The sequence below is a fragment of the Acipenser ruthenus genome, chromosome 38 (assembly GCF_902713425.1).
Source record: "Acipenser ruthenus chromosome 38, fAciRut3.2 maternal haplotype, whole genome shotgun sequence".
NCBI lineage: Eukaryota > Metazoa > Chordata > Actinopteri > Acipenseriformes > Acipenseridae > Acipenser > Acipenser ruthenus.
In genome coordinates, this window is record NC_081226.1 from 8,316,927 (window position 1) to 8,336,937 (window position 20,011).

The 20,011-nt window shown below is 44.0% G+C and overlaps 1 protein-coding gene across 1 annotated transcript; it reads right to left on the minus strand.

Annotated features, from left to right (window-relative positions):
• Positions 1-499: 499 nt before the first annotated feature.
• Positions 500-17,771, minus strand: LOC131706976 (zinc finger protein OZF-like). The gene is made up of 2 exons (XM_059008971.1): positions 17,267-17,771; positions 500-3,007 (listed from the first exon to the last, which is right to left on the minus strand). Exons 1-2 carry the CDS (start codon positions 17,745-17,747, stop codon positions 1,962-1,964), a joined length of 1,527 nt encoding a protein of 508 aa, XP_058864954.1. The 5' UTR covers positions 17,748-17,771; the 3' UTR covers positions 500-1,961.
• Positions 17,772-20,011: the final 2,240 nt, after the last annotated feature.

Sequence of the window (20,011 nt, forward strand, 5' to 3'; positions counted from 1 at the left end):
TGCTCCCTCCCTCCATCCCTCACCCCCCTAAGAGAAAGGGTGCTCCCTCCAGTCCAGGACAGGCTTGAGGCTCAGAGACTGAACTGCTCCCTCCCTCCATCCCTCACCCACCTAAGAGAAAGGGTGCTCCCTCCAGTCCAGGGCAGGCTTGAGGCACAGAGACTCAACTGCTCCCTCCCTCCATCCCTCACCCCCCTAAGAGAAAGGGTGCTCCCTCCAGTCCAGGGCAGGCTTGAGGCACAGAGACTGAACTGCTCCCTCCCTCCATCCCTTACCCCCCTAAGAGAAAGGGTGCTCCCTCCAGTCCAGGGCAGGCTTGAGGCACAGAGACTGAACAGCTCCCTCCCTCCATCCCTCACCCCCTAAGAGAAAGGGTGCTCCCTCCAGTCCAGGGCAGGCTTGAGGCACAGAGACTGAACTGCTCCCTCCCTCCATCCCTCACCCCCTAAGAGAAAGGGTGCTCCCTCCAGTCCAGGGCAGGCTTGAGGCACAGAGACTGAACTGCTCCCTCCCTCCATCCCTCACCCCCTAAGAGAAAGGGTGCTCCCTCCAGTCCAGGGCAGGCTTGAGGCACAGAGACTGAACTGCTCCCTCCCTCCATCCCTCACCCCCCTAAGAGAAAGGGTGCTCCCTCCAGTCCAGGGCAGGCTTGAGGCACAGAGACTGAACTGCTCCCTCCCACTAAGAAACAGAAAGAGTGCTCCCGCCTAACAAATGATGGGTTTACAGCATATACTTACACATCTGCCTCATTCAAGACTACCTCTCGCTTCAATTCGGAATACAAACTTGTCATGTGACCGAGGTAGCTCATAAGAGCTTCAGTGACGTACTAAAAGGGTGCCCGGCGCAGTGATTTAAGACACGTCGTCGTTTCAAATAAAAACAACCCGATCAACCCCCCCACAGAGTTGTATTTAATGTATTTACATTTTGTTGCGCAAGGCGTGGACAATGCGACGCACTGGCCGATTCAATTTCCATTACAACTCAGACGTGTCAGAAAGCCTAACGGGACAGGAAGCCTCTGCCTGCTGCTGTATTACTGTTAGCCGCAGGTTTTCAGTACGGTCCATGCTTTGTGTGCAGCACAGGTATGTGATACTCTCAATATGGGTGACACGATTTCCACAGCTCAAAACCGGGACACATTGTTAAATAATATACGACTCATTTGTTAACAATTTAAATATAGATTATTTAAATAGTCAAACTCTCACTTTTAGTATTATCTTCCTTTTGTTTTGAGCAGCTAGTAATTTCCCGATCTTGTTTATTCAGGGCTGCCAAAGCTCATACTCTTATGGTCCAACACTGCAAAAGAGCAAGTAAGAGCCGGGATAAAACCTGTCTGAGTTTCTGTACCTATGACCCGTACACATGCGTGCTACACTTGTATTACACGATGCAGTTTACAAAAGCAGGGTAAAATAAAAGCCTGGACAACACACATTGCAAAATATTCAATCATTGCAACACTATCATTTTTCATTAGTTTTAGAATCATGATGAATGTACAAGACAAACCCTCCAGGCGGTTGTCCAGTAAGGACGGTGCAGTCTTGTCTCTGGGATGCTACATACCGGGGTCGGGATACTCGTTCCCATCAATGTATTTATTTTCAAGTCTATGCAGTTTAAATGCTAAACCCTGAAACTCATTCCCCACACTGAGTTATCAATTTCTCGTGACTCGTCCATCAGATGAGGTGCAGAATAGTTTCCTTTCTGCATATTCCCGCTCCCAGGCACTGACTGCATTGACAGCCTGAGTTAAACTGACAGCAGAGAAGCCTCTTGTGACGTGTCCGCGTCTCCGCCCACTTTCTGACACAATCACAGTGCAAGAGAGCTGAAGAGCATTTTGAACATTTAAAAATCAAGCTCTTAGAGTGATACACAAAACAGTAAATTACACAGGATAATGTAAGGTAATGTTTTTTTCTGAATGAACATGGTCCTTAGGGTTTCTCTCCTGTATGAATTTGCTGGTGTGTTTTCAGGTTTTGTAACACATTGAAACTCTTCCCACAGTCAGAGCACCAATACGGTTTCTCTCCGGTGTGAATTCGCTGGTGTGTTTTCAGGTTTTGTAACACATTGAAACTCTTTCCACAGTCAGAGCAGCGATACGGTTTCTCTCCTGTATGAATTCGCTGGTGTCTTTTCAGGGATTGTGTGTGACTGAACCTCTTTCCACAGTCAATGCAGCGATACGGTTTCACTCCAGTGTGAATTCGCTGGTGTATTTTTAGGTTCTGTAACACACTGAAACTCTTCCCACAGTGAGAGCAGCGATATGGTTTCTCTCCTGTGTGAATTCGCTGGTGTGTTTGAAGATTTTCTAAGATGTTGAAACTCTTCCCACAGTCAAAGCAGTGATACGGTTTCTCTCCTGTGTGAATTCGCTGATGTGTTTTCAGGTGTCCTAACTGATTGAAACTCTTGCCACAGTCAGAGCAGCAATATGGTTTCTCTCCTGTGTGAATTCGCTGGTGTCTTATCAGGTTTTGTAACACATTGAAACACTTCCCACAGTCAGAGCAGCAATATGGTTTCTCTCCTGTGTGAATTTGCTGGTGTGTTTTCAGATGTCTTAACTGATTGAAACTCTTGCCACATTCACAGCAGAGATATGTTTTCTCTCCAGTGTGAATTCGCTGGTGTGTTTTCAGGTGTCCTAATTGATTGAAACTCTTGCCACAGTCAGAGCAACGATACGGTTTCTCTCCTGTGTGAATTCGCTGGTGTCTTCTCAGGTTTTGTAACACACTGAAACTCTTCCCACAGTCAGAGCAGCAATACGGTTTCTCTCCTGTGTGAATTCGCTGATGTTTTGTCAGGGTTCCTCTTTCTCTGAAACGCTTCCCACAGTCAGAGCAGCGATACGGTTTCTCTCCTGTATGAATTTGCTGGTGTGTTTTCAGGTTTCCTAACTGGGTGAACCCTTTCCCACAGTCAGGATATTCTCCACCGCCCGCCCTCGCTTTAGCTGCTGGACTGGAACCTGGAAAATATGAACAGGAAAGAAAGTAAGTGGGACTGCTTGTAGGCTTCGGGCATGTGGCTGGGTGGAGGAGTGGATTAAAGCATGTGAATTTCAGCTGTGGGGCTTTGGGTTACACCAGTTTAAAAAAGCAAAGAAACTTAAAAGCAAAGATAAATTTAAAGCCTTTACTTTGTGTAAAAGCAGAGTCCCTAGCCCTCTATTTCCCCGAACACACATTGCAATTCGAAGTAATGTTTCAGGTCTAGTTCCCCTGACAAACCCTACACTATATCTTTCTCCTCAGCGTTAGATTATAATTATAGATATCTTTCTCATGATGGTATTTTATGAGTTTTTTCTAATCTTGGGGTCTGTACAGATGCATACACTGAACTGCAGTGTAATCCGCATCAGCTGTCAATGATGTGCTTGGAGACTGGAACGGCTCCCTCCCTCTCTCTGTTTGGAATCATCTTGTTTATTGTTGTACAGATATACATCACGGTGCATTAGAAATGTGCAGCCCCATGCCATAGCATTACATTACACATGTAGGGTTTATGGGCAGGATTTTCAAACACCAGTGTTATTGTATTGAACTTGCGGTATATTAACGACAGCTTTAGTAGCAAGTGGTTTTCAAACGAAATTTGTTAATTAAATCAATCCGTTAATGCTTTGAAATTGAGTGAGATCGTTAATGAACACATTCCTCATTAAAAAGCTTAATTGTCGCAGGTCACTTACATCACTTCCTGTCTCGATGATTAGATAAGTGGAACTCGTTAATCAAAATGCAGGTTAATGAGCTGAATTGAAACGAATGGAAGCAGAATTCGCTGTTATGGAAACTAGCGTACAGGGAGACGGCTCTCCCACCAGCGAGCAGCAGCCAAATGGAAATGAAGAATGGGAATATCTGTTCTGTGCGTAATGTAAACTTCATTTAAAAGTGTGCATTTTGTCATGCAGAATTGACAGGGTCTTACGTCACGTGCGTGGATAGCCGCTGTTTACAAACTACAGAGAGACAACTGGGGGTGGAGTTGAAACGCCGGCACAGGCGCGCAGGATTTATTAATACAAACAGAAAAGTAAAGGTGGTCATGTGACGTTACCAGCCATGGTAACGCACAGAGGACACATACAGCAAGCTGTACAAAAGGCAAAATAAAACACAGTACAAAAACTACAAATAAAAGGTGCCCCAGAGGGCGAGCGCTAGCCTTATAAACGAGGCGTCCTGCTCCAGGAACCGGCTACACTACGTAACCCTCGCTATACATCACATGGGATCACAATCCCCTAACTAACCTACTGATGAGCCGGTATTCATACAACGACTCGTGCTGCTTCATACGGCCTTGGCTGGGCATTGCCTTCACAAGCACCGCTTGCAGTCTCAGGGTTGCGTAGCTGTCGTTCCTGCAGCGCGGACCCTCTCCTCCCGAGTATACGCCGCTCCCCTCTGGCATGGCGTTACGGTCGCCGCTCCCCTCTGGCATGGCGTTACAGTCGCCTCGAACCATCTCCCGCGGATGCTTTTGAACAGATGGACACTCAATCAAGACCCGCCCACCTGCTGATTGAGGTCCAGCACAGCCAATCACTTGCTGCCCTTCCCCTCAACCAAGCCTAGCAGGCATCAAGTCTCAATCGAGCGCCCGTCTGTAAAACAATAATTCAATTAAACAAATCTACTCCAAAACGACACACAAACCCATTTCCCCATACAAATTATATCCACACTTAATACACACGTGCAGGGCAAGCGCCCTGCTACAAGAATGGACATTTATTTAGAACAAGTCACATATAAAATGATGATTTATGATTATCTGGCGTGTGGGTAGAAATCGGACGCATGGATTAAAAAATTTAATTAAATCCCACTTGTAATTTCCATTCATTCGGAGGGATATTATGCCACAGCTTACTAGATATAACTCTTTTACTGTGCATTTTGCAATTTTGTTTGGTTAACAAGAAAACATTTTTTTGGATGGGGTAGTAAGCAGGGCCCTATGAAATCTGAGAACACAGACGGAACCGCAGAATCAAAACAAACAATCAGACAAACAAACTAAAAGCCCTTTGGCAGTAGAGCATGAAGCACCGATGTGCACAGATTCTGTACATGCGGGGAGGCTCCAAACTAACACACACACGCACGCACGCACACACACACAATGCATAATCAGCTTGTGGCCAAGTGGTTTGTAGTGCACAGGTGCAGTGGTGATGCGGTGCTCAGGAATGAGAGACCCAATAATAATACCCTTCACTTGTACAGCGGTAATGCACTGGGCTGCAGTGTGGAGGTGTATGAACCATGATAACACTTCATAACATTACTTTTTGAAGTCCTTTACCTTGTGACGAGTCACGGTTCTCCGTGTCTGTCCTTTTAAGAAAATTGAGTGTAATAAATGACACGCCCCCTTGAGCCTTAATAAGGCGCCGGTTTCTTTCTAGAGAGAGAGCGTATTTTCTTTTTTTTTCCTGGACTGGATGCATCTGTGGTTTTTCGTTACTGCTGTTTTCTGGGGTAGTAATCTTTAATTCTAAACTCTGTTCTACGTTTGTCACAATAGTATGAAGCTGCGTTTCAGTAGATGAACAAGATTCGGCTTTCGACTACCTGGGTTGAGGCTGGAAGTGGAACCTTGTGAATATGTAAACAATCGTGGAGGACTCTGATGTGGTGGAATTCCTAAATGGGTTTTTTCGCTGCAAACACGGATGGATTATATTACACGGGATACAAAATTCATGGAGGTCTCTTCAGTCCTTAGTAGGAGTGGGGTTGGACTGTTAATTTAAATCTACAGAGTGAATGGTGTGTATTGACAAACGCTGACCCAGAAAGTAGATCAGTGGGTACTTGTATTTGTTCTATTTTCGTTGTTTGTTTTTCTGTTTCTTTTTCTTTTTGTAATTATTACGTTTCTAATGACTCCTTCTTTAATTCTTGTCGTTATACTGTGTTAGTTATTATGCACGATTTGAGAGAAAGTATATAGTCCTTCTAAAGACTGTTTGTTTATTTATAGACCTCTCGTTTTCTGCTAACTTTTATATAGTTTATAACGGTGTCACAAAGACGGCCAGAGTGGGTGGCGTCAGACCAGAAGCAGGAAGGAATACAGACAGAGACGGTGGTGATGATGAGCTGAGTGCAATGGCTGCACTCAGCGTTTATTAACAAATAAAAGGTTTGAACAATGGAATACAAAACAGGACACGGCACTGGTAGCCAAAATAAACAGACAAACGAAACGAACTAAACAGTGCACAGACAGACGCACAAAACACGGTGAGCAGATACAACTAATATTATTATTATTCTTCTTCTTCTTATTACTTTTACCTCTCCACACCCGTTCTCCACTCACCGAACACCAACCCCGAGTGCAAGAAATGTGCGTCTATATATACTATTGTGCTGGGATTCAATTACTAATTAATTATTCACTTGAATCCCAGCACGTGAATTAATTCTGTGCAACCCCGTGCTCACATATTACATTTAACCAGCACGTGAAGTGATTTGTGCTCTCCTCGTGCCTAAATACAAATCTACACTTTTTAAATACACGTGAAACACAGACCCGTTTATATCCCGTGTACCAATCTATACACCGACATTAACATACGCACGCATACATACAAACACAGATCACACAAATGCACACAGGGGCGGGGCACTTTGCCACATATACCCCCCCTTGTGCGCAGCACACATGGCCTCAACGGCCACCTCCCCCCTTAAAAACCCAGCAGTCCAGAACAAAGTCTCGGGCTGGGAAGGGAGGCTTCAGTGGGCCCTTGGCTGGCAATGCTGTCAGCACCCCTGCCGGTAGTGGCACGGCTGACAGCCTGTTGGTCCCGTCCTGCAGCGAAAAAGCTGCGGGGGCAGGTGGTCCCCCGACCTCCCCCTTCTTCGTAGCCGGCAGCTCCCTCCTGTGGGGCTCCGGCCACAAGAACTCCTGCAGCGAAACTGCTGCTGGGGAAAGTGGTCTCCAGACCTCCTCCCCCTTCTTCGTGGCCGGCAGCTCCCCTTTCTGGGGCTCCGGCCACCGTACTCCCTGCGGAGGTACGGGCAGCAGAGGCAGCTCCAGCTCCTCTGCTCCTGGCGGTGGTGGAGGCAGAGGCAGCTCCAGCTCCTCTGCTCCTGGCGGTGGTGGAGGCAGAGGCAGCTCCAGCTCCTCTGCTCCTTGCGGTGGTGGTGGCGGAGGCAGAGGCAGCTCCTGCTCCTCTGCTCCTTGCGGTGGTGGTGGCGGAGGCAGAGGCAGCTCCTGCTCCTCTGCTCCTGGAGGTGGTGGAGGCAGAGGCAGCTCCTGCTCCTCTGCTCCTTGCGGTGGTGGTGGCGGAGGCAGAGGCAGCTCCAGCTCCTCTGCTCCTGGTGGTGGCGGAGGCAGAGGCAGCTCCTGCTCCTCTGCTCCTTGCGGTGGTGGTGGCGGAGGCAGAGGCAGCTCCTGCTCCTCTGCTCCTGGAGGTGGTGGAGGCAGAGGCAGCTCCTGCTCCTCTGCTCCTTGCGGTGGTGGTGGCGGAGGCAGAGGCAGCTCCAGCTCCTCTGCTCCTGGTGGTGGTGAAGGCAGAGGCAGCTCCAGCTCCTCTGCTCCTGGCGGTGGTGGAGGCAGAGGCAGCTCCAGCTCCTCTGCTCCTGGCGGTGGTGGAGGCAGAGGTAGCTCCAGCTCCTCTGCTCCTGGCGGTGCTGGCTCCCTCTGCTGTGGCGGCTGGGCATGTGCGCACCGTGCTGCCTTCAGCAGCATAGCGAGAGGCTGCTGGGGGACACCAGCCTCCTGCCCTTCTCCCCCCCAAAAATTTTCAGGGGGTTGAGCCTGTAACCCCTCCCCTTCCGGCTCTTGGGGCTGAACCAGCAGGCATTTCCCCTCTGCTGGTGGCTTGGGTCCCAGAGCTGTGGAAGCCCCGACTTGCCTCCCTTTGGGCTGTGGACGCACCGACTCCTCCCTTTTGGGCTGTGGACGCACCGACTCCTCCCTTTTGGGCTGTGGACGCACCGACTCCTCCCTTTTGGGCTGTGGACGCACCGACTCCCCCCTCTTGGGCTGTGGACGTTCGGGCTCCTCCCACTCAGGCGTAGGACGTTCGGGCTCCTCCCACTCAGGCGTAGGACGTTCGGGCTCCTCCCACTCAGGCGTAGGACGTTCGGGCTCCTCCCACTCAGGCGTAGGACGTTCGGGCTCCTCCCACTCAGGCGTAGGACGTTCGGGCTCCTCCCACTCAGGCGTAGGACGTTCGGGCTCCTCCCACTCAGGCGTAGGACGTTCGGGCTCCTCCCACTCAGGCGTAGGACGTTCGGGCTCCTCCCACTCAGGCGTAGGACGTTCGGGCTCCTCCCACTCAGGCGTAGGACGTTCAGCCTCCTTCCGCTTGGGCTGTGGACGCTCAGGCTCCTCCCGTTTGGGCTGTGGACGCTCAGGCTCCTCCCATTTGGGCTGTGGACGCTCAGGCTCCTCCCATTTGGGCTGTGGACGCTCAGGCTCCTCCCGCTCGGGCTGTGGACGCTCAGGCTCCTCCCACTCGGGCTGTGGAGGCAAAACCAGCAGGCATTCACCCTCTGCTGGTGGAGATGGGGACAGCAGGTACTCACCCTCTGCTGGTGGAGATGGGGACAGCAGGTACTCCTCTGCTGGTGGTCCTGCTACCTGGGCTGCTGTTCCATTTATGGTTGCCTCCAGGTAGCTGAGGACAAACTCCACACCTTCCTCCAAGGTGTTTGGGGTGTGTTCCTCCTGATATGCCTCCCATCTCTCACAGTCCATCATCCACAGAGCCCGGACGACCATGGGCAGAGACTGGGCCTCCAGCCCAGCATTCTCCAGGAACCAGCCCCGCAGTTTGATGGCGTCTTCTGCCATTGACTCTCTTTTTTTTTTTTTTTTTCCCCCAAAACAATATTTGTAATCCTCTTTTTTTTTTTTTTTTTTTTTTTTTTTTTTTTTTTTAAATCCAGACCCCTCCTGGTCTGACGCTTGGAGGCGCGGCTATCCCACGATGACACCACGTGTCACAAAGACGGCCAGAGTGGGTGGCGTCAGACCAGAAGCAGGAAGGAATACAGACAGAGACGGTGGTGATGATGAGCTGAGTGCAATGGCTGCACTCAGCGTTTATTAACAAATAAAAGGTTTGAACAATGGAATACAAAACAGGACACGGCACTGGTAGCCAAAATAAACAGACAAACGAAACGAACTAAACAGTGCACAGACAGACGCACAAAACACGGTGAGCAGATACAACTAATATTATTATTATTCTTCTTCTTCTTATTACTTTTACCTCTCCACACCCGTTCTCCACTCACCGAACACCAACCCCGAGTGCAAGAAATGTGCGTCTATATATACTATTGTGCTGGGATTCAATTACTAATTAATTATTCACTTGAATCCCAGCACGTGAATTAATTCTGTGCAACCCCGTGCTCACATATTACATTTAACCAGCACGTGAAGTGATTTGTGCTCTCCTCGTGCCTAAATACAAATCTACACTTTTTAAATACACGTGAAACACAGACCCGTTTATATCCCGTGTACCAATCTATACACCGACATTAACATACGCACGCATACATACAAACACAGATCACACAAATGCACACAGGGGCGGGGCACTTTGCCACAAACGGGTATATTTTTTGTTTGTATAAATACTTTGTTATTAGGTGTTTAGGTTAAAAACCCAGGTGCTGAATTAAATGTGATTAGGGTTTTAGTGTGTATTGCTAATTCACCATTACGCTTAATTATTTATTGGTAGTGGTTAGGAGTGTGATAGTGTGGCTTGTGCTGCGGCTTTGATTGAATAATACAATTATTAATTGCCTCAGAACTTTGGTGTCCTGTTTTCTTTATTTCTTGGTATAGTTTTATTAGAGTATGGTACTTAAGGTTATTTCTTATTAGGTGGGTGGGGTTATTGGTGTGCTCTGTATTTCTTTTGGTTTTTGTTATTACAAAAACAGGTACATTTAGTTTTTTGTAATTAATTGTAATCTTTTTTTGTTTACTTGATAGTAACTCTGCTTCAGGGTGCAGGTCAGGTGGCCCCTGTGTCACTGGTATCTGTAATCTGGTAATGGTGCTTATTTCATGTTTTTTTATACGTTTTGTTGTTTCTCTGTTATTGTTGGTTTTGATTACTTTTCTATTGGTAAGGGTATTTCCCTTCCTGGCACCCCAAATGTATTTATTCTAGTAGCACCGTTACAACCTAAATAGCTTGACACGTAACACAAAAATCACATGTACCAGCTCTACAGTAAATAAACATGTAAGAAAACTGGCAAGTATTAATAATGCGATGAAATATATTAGACCACGAAAAATTCCATAAGCAAAACAGGAGGAGGAACATGAATAAAAATAAAGAAGGCTGAGAAAAATCAAGGGGAGACATACAGCACTCACGAACAGAAAAGCAGCCTACACAGCTTGATTTGGCTGAAGATCCGGATTTCAAATGTTGGATCCCTCTACAGTACGCTCAGCCTCCTGCGTTGCTGTATACACGAAACCCTTGATTAAAAGTAACCTTATAAAACTGTATTTCTTTTAAAACACATTTTAATTTTATTACATGTAAATACTGTTCAGAAACATCAAGCGTTCACGTATAGCGATCTTAATCTACCCAGGCGTCAAATCTAAGGGGTACAGAATTCTATGGGGATACAGAAATCTGCATAACACCGGAATCCCCTCTCCGTCTCCTGCTGTGAGCCTCAAGACCAGGGCTCGATACAATATTGTATTCACGTGTACCACCTTAACACTAGCCACAGAGTCATTCTGATGGGTTGAGGTTTCAAATTTAAATTACTCTGCGTGCATGAAAGTGATGCGGTTGTCCGTATATATATATATATATATATTACACAAGCCTGTTGTTATCTCTGCTGGACCTGGCAGCCATCAATTCCTTCTTTTTGTACAAGGAATGCACCGGGGAAAATATCAGTATGAGAGATTTCATCTTGAAGCTAGACACAGCGGTTCAGCAGAAACATTTCAAGCAGAAAACTGCAAAGCTGCAGGATTCTGGATTCTGTGCTGCACCGAATGACACACGCAAGAGCTAACACGTGTCACTTTCGTTTTAAATTAAAAACTACCGTATTTACTAATACATGAGTAAAAAAAAAAAACCTTGTGAGCAAACCTTTAATGTCTGCAAAAGTCATGGCCGGTGTGTGGTTACTACAATCCCTGTCTTTAGGACCCAGGGTAGCCCTGTGCGTGAGGCAAGTTCACATACAGTCTGCTAGGAGGGACTGTCGCTTGTTTGTTATTTTTCTTCATCAATAGTTTGTATTAGCGCTTGAAAAGAAAGAAAGTTTGGTTATGATCAGGTTTACTTAGGTCCGAGAGAACGAACTCGTTCTGTTTCACTGAACATGCTTTTATGATTCACTACACTGCTGCTGTCTTTCCCTTGTGGATTACAAACTAATGAAGATTTAATTTGGACGCTAAAACTCGGAAGATCTCACTGCTACACTTCTCTAACTTTGATTAGGGTCCAATGAATCCTTTAAGATGCAGTAACCCTTTAAAATTGCCTATACAAAAATAACAAAGCATCACGTTGAGATTTTGGAGCTATTCTATAAAATGCTCGTTAATCGAGCGTTTTTATTTAATATGTATCAGGAAATGTAATGGTCTTGTAATATTGCACCTGTATAACAAACATAACATGGACTTACTATAAGTTAGGGATTTTTTTCCTTCCCATTACTGAAGTTTGTTTAATGATATCCTCCAGTAAAAAAACTGAAGTAGAAAAATTATGACAACAGATTTTTTTTCCCAGACCAGTACTACCTGACTGATGTCGTCTTCATGGAGAGCTGCAACCACCACACATTCTCACAAGCTGTTTGAGGCAATGAATAGGATCCAGCTCAGCCTCAGTGATGTTTGGGCAGTTGTAACTGACGATGCAGCACACTGTATCAAAGCACACAGAGAAGCACTGACATGTGTCATGCCCACCAGTGTACACGCGACACGTCTGTCACATATTCAATCTGATAGGCGAGACATGGCATTGTCACTTCTTTAGCGATGTGGCATCTTTAGTTACGTGGATGAAATCTGCTTTCTTAAAGCCAGCCAGAAAGTGAAGATGGGTTGCTTTTCTTAAGTCCAAAGATGTGCACAGCACATAGGTCCCCCCGAAGCAGTACATACAAGACAGAATAGCTGGTTTCAGGCAGTAAAATACCATGCAGAGCACACTGAGCACTACCAGGACTTTTTTGAAAAAGATAAATCATCACCAGAGGCTGTGAAACCTTCCGACATTACTTAGCAGTCAGAAGAAATCAGACTTGCTGAAATTTAAGACAGCTTTCATATCTGAAGCCCCAAACTGACACAGTCCTGACAATCTTTGAGGGTACCCACCGCCCTACTGCTGTCTCAGCGCTCAACATCATGGAAGACCTGGGGTCTCACTTGCATTCTGGAACAGCCAAAACCTGTGGGTTTGGTGAAGAAACTTTTGGATGACCTTTTCACGAGAGAGAAGAGAAATATACTGGGCAATCGGGGTTGGAAGCTGTGAGCCGGGTTGAAATAAACAGTAACTGGGCTTACCAAACTGGGGAGAAAATAAGAAATAATTGGAGATTCCAAATTAAAAAAATAAATAAAATAAAAAACACATGGACAGTTTAACAAAAACAACAACGCAAGGAGAAAAAAAACACAGTTGTTGAGACGCGGTCTGCACTGTCTCAGAACCTTTGTTTGGTGAAGGGCAGTGAAATGAAAAAAAGAAAAATGTTAATTTTAAAAGGGTGCGTGCTGAATGCGGTTAACCACATAGCAAACTGAAGGAGGTGCACATTTCACTTTGATATGGGATCAGTATTAGTGCACTAAATGAATACACAAATGAATATTTTGCACTTCCTAATTTGCCTGTAGTTGCTGTGGGGATTGTTGTGGGCTGTAAAATTCATCTTGAGTGTTTATCAGTAAAAGTGGGTATGGCTGGCACCATTTTGTGGGCGGAGACTAATAGAACCTCGGGTTTACCCCAAAGGATGAAATGAGAGCACTGATGAATATATATATATATATACACACACACATGAAGTGTGTGTGGGGGGGGGGGGTGTCTGACAACATTACAAATCCGTTCAGGCAAAATCCATGTGAATGATCTCGATCACATTCCTAGTGGATCTGTGTGTCCTCATACGCCTGTTCTGTGTTCTTGTGCGGATTAGACACAGGTGTTAAAAGCCAAGGAAATCCGCAATCCCCTTAGGAAACTTTATTGTAATATCTAATATGCCGTTTTCTATATCAAGATCTCATTATTTACTCTGAGGTTTCTATTTGTATAATTCAAATAAAATCTACAGTGGAGGTCAGCTGTCATGTAATGTACGTATCCAGTACAGTTGTTACATTACACTGGGTGCAAATAACAGTATATCATTTTATCAATACAACACAGTAAAGCAAGTAAAACAAGTGAATAAATCTCACTCATAACCACAAGTATAGAAAAGGCTAAAATATTTTCATAACTACAAATATTGAATTATCTAGGTAGTCTGTAAGAAATTGACTCTGGTCCTGTACACTCTCTCTCTGTATCGTTGGTGTCACAACTGTGAGTTATATTCTCTTTCGTTAATTAAAACCCTCCTTTTCCAAGTGCAAATTAACTCCTGATAAATTATGACAATTAACTTTGCTTTTACATTCTCACACAAACAAAAGAAATAGTCTCAAGAAGCACAGCTCAATATTTTGTAAATCAAGAATTTTGAAAATCACATTAGCGTGGTTATTTAATAACGAGATAGGCATAACAACCACGTGAAAACACCAAAATCAATGCTATATACCGATCTGCTGATTAACACTGGAGTTATCATTTACAACCTTTTGAAAATCCTGCCTTCAGGCTTTATTTGATTACATGATGCTAAATAAAAAGGTCTAAATTATGTTTATATATTTTTTATTATGCCTCAATCCTACAATTGTAGGAGACGCAAAGCTTTTGTCCATAGCTGTAGAGCCCTGTCTAATCCAGCCCCTCTACAAACCAGCATTCTAATTCGGTATGATTTTGGGGTCCCGATCAAATCCCTATTGAAATGAATGGTGTGATCCCCTCTACAATCCAGAGCCTGGCTATTCTGGAATCTGTCCCTTCTGTCTGATGTTGTGTATACACTACCATGTCCAGCCAGCTCCATTCTGAATTGTGCAGTTGTTGAACAGCAAATACATGTCTAATCGTCCACACAGCGAGCGAACTCTTGAAAGAAAGGATGTGCTTATCAAAAACTACAAATCAATCAATCAATCAATCTTTATTTTATATAGTGCCTTTCACAGTGGACCACCATCACAAAGCGCTTTACTAGATGCAGTAACAGCAAGAAAATCCATAATACATTAAATACAGAGAAATGCATAATACATGATATACAGTAAAAAAAAACAATGCATAACTCCAAATGGAGATGAGTATAACAACATGGAAGGATATAGGTTAGCTAGGAAAGAGACACGATAAGGGTCGCAACATACATTAAAAACGACTTAGAATGGGAAATACTGGAAAGTGATGGTAACAACAATGAATCAATGTGGATTCAATGAAATGAAATCCAAAGGTTTAATAGTGGAAGTCTGTTATAGGCCCCCAAGTTCTGATGGATCACTAAGTGAAAACTTATATACAAGAATCTAAAAAATAGGTAAGTAAGGAAGGAAGGGGTCACCCGAATTATGGGAGACTTCAATTTCCCAAACAAACTGGGACCACACGACGTCAGACAGCAGTTCAGACATGGGAATGATAGAGTTAGTGTAAGATTGATTCTTAACACAAATGGTGAATGCCCTGACTAGAGACAATTCATGTCTAGATTTGGTATTAACAAACGGGGAAGCAAGGATACACAACTTACAGGTGATGGAACCACTAGGAATAAGCGACCAGAATATGATGAAGTTTGTAGTAAATAAATCAAAGGCAGTATATAAATCAATGACAACGGTTTACAATTTCAGGAGAGCAGATTACAAAGGAATGCAAGAGGAGCTTCTAAACACAGACTGGGATAGAATACTAAAAACAACTAGATTACATTTAGGGATATAATGTTAGAAATGCAGGACACATATCCCAAAAATGAGAAAAATAAACCACGATGGGTAAATCAATCTACTAAGCTGGGTATGAAAAATATATATATATATACTAAATCAAAGGGAGCAGCCTCACAAATAGAATACAGGGAGGCCTGTAGAGACTTTAAAAAGCAGACTAGGAGAGTGAAAAGGTTAGAGAGACAAGCAGTGGCAGAAAATAAACTTAATCCAAAACTGAAAGAGGTAGTCATTAGTTTACAGCAGTGGTGATTTAGTGACTAAAGACAACCAAATCACAGATGTACCTAATCAATACTTTGTACAAGTATTTACAAAGGAGGATTTATACAATATACCAAGGTTAACAGAATGTGCACAAACATCATTACCAGAGTTTGCTATAGAAGAGAATGAAGCACTAATGGAGCTAGCAGCACTGAAAATAAACAAATCCTCAGGGACCGAAGGAATCTGTCCAGGAGTCCTCAGGGAAACTAGAGAACAGATTTTTAAACCAATATGTTACATATTCAATACATCTATAAGTAATGGAGCCATCCCACTGGACTGGAAAATTGGCAGTGTTGTTCCTATATTTAAAAAGGGAGATCAATTTGACCCTGGGATCTACAGACCTATAAGTTTATGTAAAATCATGGAAACTATAATAAGGACCAAAATGGAGGAATATTTATATAGTAACAACATTTATAGGAGACAGCCAGCATGGCTTTAGGAAGGGTAGATCTTGATTAACTAATTTACTAGATTTTTGTCAGGAGGCAACTACTAGAGTGGACTAGGATAGTGCGTATGACATCATCGACTTAGATTTTCAAAAAGCATTTGACAAAGTACTGCAGGAAAGCCTATATCTAAAGATTAAATCAGTAGGAATAAATGGTAAAGTAGCTGCATGGATTCATAACTGGTTACAAGATAGGAAGCAGAGAGTTATAATTAGAGGCCAGGCATCAAACTGGAGTAACGTAACAAGTGGGGTACCACAGGGATCAGTACTGGAACCATTGCTATTCTTAATCTATATAAATGACTTGGACCAAGTGCAGACGACACAAAACCGGGAGGGGTAGCCAACTCCCAATCAGAAACTTTAATAATACAAAGAGATTTAAACAAGATTCAAGCTTGGGCTGACGCATGAAATTTAATGTGAATAAATGCAAAGTCTTGCACATAGGGAACAAAAACATTAGAGTCAAGTATAACACGAACAGTAACGAAATAGAGGAGGCTATGCATGAAAAGGACTTGGGGGTCGTAGTGGATGAATCTCTAAAGAAGCTATAAACAAGGCAAATAGAATGTTAGGTTATATATTCAAGACAGTTGAATTCAAATCAAGAGAAGCTATATTAATTATACAATGCACTGGTACGACCACACCTAGAATAGTGTGTCCAGTTCTGGTCCCCTTATCATAAGAAAGACATTGAGGCATTGGAGAGAGTACAGAGAGCAACACGATTAATTCCAGGACTGAAGGGCATGTCATATGAAGAGAGACTGAAAGAGCTGAATCTGTAGAGCCTAGGAAGGAGGAGAGCAAGAGGGGACTTAAGAGGGATTTAAAATTGTCAAGGGGTTTACCAAAGTAACTGCTGGGAATTATTTTTCAGAGAACAGAACCAGGGGCCACAAGTGGAAGCTGAAGGGCATATTCAGAACCAAGGGGAGAAGGAGCTTTTTCACAGAGAGGGTGCTGAACCATTGGAACAGGCTATAGAAGAGACTATCGAATCCTTCAAGAATAGACTGGATGCTGTCATGAACAACACTGTATAACCTTCCTTGTGATCATGATAAGACCTTTAGCTAGCCATCTGGAGGAGGGGCGCTCTGTTTAGCCATGGTCTCCCAGAGGTTTAATTTCCCTAATAACTAAATGGTTTTACCTCTCCTGAGTGTTAACGGACCATGCTTGCATTAAGCAAGCGAGCATAGGTGGGCCGAATGGCCTTTTCTCGTTCTAGAATTTCTTATGTTATTATGTTCTAAAGTAATCTAACCAATAAGCTCCCTCCCTCTCAACCACACTGTGGATTTCATGCAATCTAGCATGACAATGTCACAGCTACTGGGAGTCACTCACCTGCTAGACTGCATTCTGAATGGGAGCGCCCGTCTTCCTTTCCACCTCCTTGCATGCTGTTGGGAGAGCCTTCCTCTCCAGCGCCTTGCTCTCTCACGCAGATTCTCTCCAGCACCACGCTACACTCTCGCAGGCGTACAGGCTCCAGCTCAGGGATGTTTGGTTTGAAGTCCTCTGATTCTTCCGTCACTGGTTCCATGTGGTCAAACTCTACTTCACGGGGCTCCTGTTTAATACAGACAGTTTCCAGCACCTCTTCTTGTTTCACAGGAAGGGGTTCTTCTGTCTGGGGGATCTCCAATTCATTGTGCTCAGCTTTAATCTCAGAGACCTCTGGCTGACTGCTGTAACATTGCATCTCACAGAGCTCCTGTTTAATGGGGAGGGAAGCCAGCCCAGAGAACTCCACTCTAATGGGGATAAGTTCAAGTTCAGGGAGCTCCTCTTTAATCTGGACAGATTCCATCTCCACACTGTCCATGGCAGCATACGGGATTATGTTTAGTAGCTGCTGGAAAAAGAAAAGTATTTATTTTATTTAAATACAGTGCTATTAATCTTTTTTGTAATTATTATCTTCCATGAGGTGTTCTGTTGAAGGTTAAGGGCTATCAAGAGACAGACAAACTCTGGCAGTAGCAGGAGTGGCTTTACTATTGAAGGAGCACAGAATGTATTGTAATAAGTTTATAATACCATTTGAACGGTTGAAAAAGATACACATTTAACCATTCGATATACAATAATGTGTCACGTATGCAGCTGTGATGGGATCATAGAAGGGAGGATATGTAAATGAATCCTGTTTTAAAGGCCATTATACACATCTATAACAATGACTATTGCTTTGAGATTCAGCTTTTATTAGGGGGCACCCCTAAATCCCTTGTTTATAAGACACAGGGTATTGATGCCTGTGTGCTGTGTGGGTGCGTGGATTCGCTGCTGAGTGACAGGCAGGAGATCGAGACGGAGGATGAAGCTGATACACCCCCCAGGCAAACAGGATTTATTTACATATTGTAGCGCTGAATCTTTGCTTCTTTCTTTCACTTTTATAGTGACTTTTTTGCCCAGAACTTGCTCTATTACCCCTTTACGATTATTTTTAAACAAGGTATTCAGCCCCAGGCGATCGCTGGCATGTTTGCTAGCAGACTCTTTGCTGCTACCCCACATAAAGATGTTGATTTCTTCCAGCCACATTTCAAATCGTTTTCATGTTTTCCAATTGTAATTAAACATGTGTCTATTCCATCAGTAGTTATTTTGGACAAACAGTTATTTTTAATAATATTTGATTTATTACTTGCCTTTCTGCTTATTATTCTCCACATTTACACACTGTGTGTATAACAGCATGGAGCACAACACATCAGCTGTGTTAACATGCTGACAAGACATGTTCTACAACAAGAACACAACACGCAACACAGGACTAAACTGTGTCAAACTAAACTGTGAGGGCATCGCTTAGGCAAAAATCTGATTCCAATAGGTAGTCCTTGATGCTACAGTATTAACACACTTCATAAACCTTACATGTTCCTTTGATTATCTTAACAGATCTAGATACCCACACGCATTTTCTTGAAGGTTTTGCAATGCATGTCACGTTACACGCTAAATGCTTCTCACAAACGTTTTGGAAAGGCAGCCCTCTGATTTAGCAAATGCTGTTCCTTCCCAGCCTCAGCTAGCTGGTTTGCAAATTTGAACAAAGCACAAGACATGCACTTGTATTCAACTACTACACACAAGCTCACTGAACAACACTCTCCTGCTTCAGAGAACACACGCTGCCAGTCTAGAATGTATTTTTAAACACTCTCCTGCTTCACAGAACACACGCTGCCAGTCTAGAATGTATTTCAAAACACTCTCCTGCTTCACAGAACACACGCTGCCAGTCTAGAATGTATTTCTAAACACTCTCCTGCTTCACAGAACACACGCTCCCAGTCTAGAATGTATTTCTAAACACTCTCCTGCTTCACAGAACACACGCTGCCAGTCTAGAATGTATTTCTAAACACTCTCCTGCTTCACAAAACACACGCTGCCAGTCTAGAATGTATTTCTAAACACTCTCCTGCTTCACAAAACACACGCTGCCAGTCTAGAATGCATTTCTAAACACTCTCCTGCTTCACAGAACACACGCTGCCAGTCTAGAATGTATTTCTGATCCTCCTTCCCAGCAACACCACGTGATGAAACTTACTTCATTGAAAAAAACGTGGATTTGAAATGTGAAATAGGTCATGCGTTTAGTTTTTTTTTTTGGGTAGGAGCGGTTGAAGCTGGCACTATAATTGTAGTATTATACAGTGTACTGCGAATATCCAATATCAAAACAACGTCACCCTGGTCTATAGCACTGTATTCTCCATTAAGCCGTGGTACGGTGTATAAGCATATCCACAGCGACAATATCTCATACCTGCGCTGCACAAACAGGTCTGTATTGGAAAGACCATTGAGGCCCGACCGCCATGCCTTGATATTCTGACTGCCACACCAGTAACTAAAACGAAATTTTAAAAATAAAACGTGTAACTTACTTTTTATCGTCTACGTCTTGCAAACTGATGCGCAACAGAATGTACACAAATTAAATAGAACTTCTGACTGTTGTTTTTTATTCTCTTTGGAACGACGCTGTACCTCAAATGACGGCGGCAGGCACCCTTTTAATACGTCACTAAAGCTCTTATGAGCTACCTCGGTCACATGACAAGTATT

Coding starts and splice junctions, on each gene's coding strand:
- LOC131706976 (XM_059008971.1), bottom strand. CDS start 17,747: ATGGACAGTGTGGAGATGGAATCTGTCCAGATTAAAGAGGAGCTCCCT. Junction 3,008..17,266: donor TTCAGAATGCAGTCTAGCAG/GTGAGTGACTCC, acceptor CATATTTTCCAG/GTTCCAGTCCAGCAGCTAAA.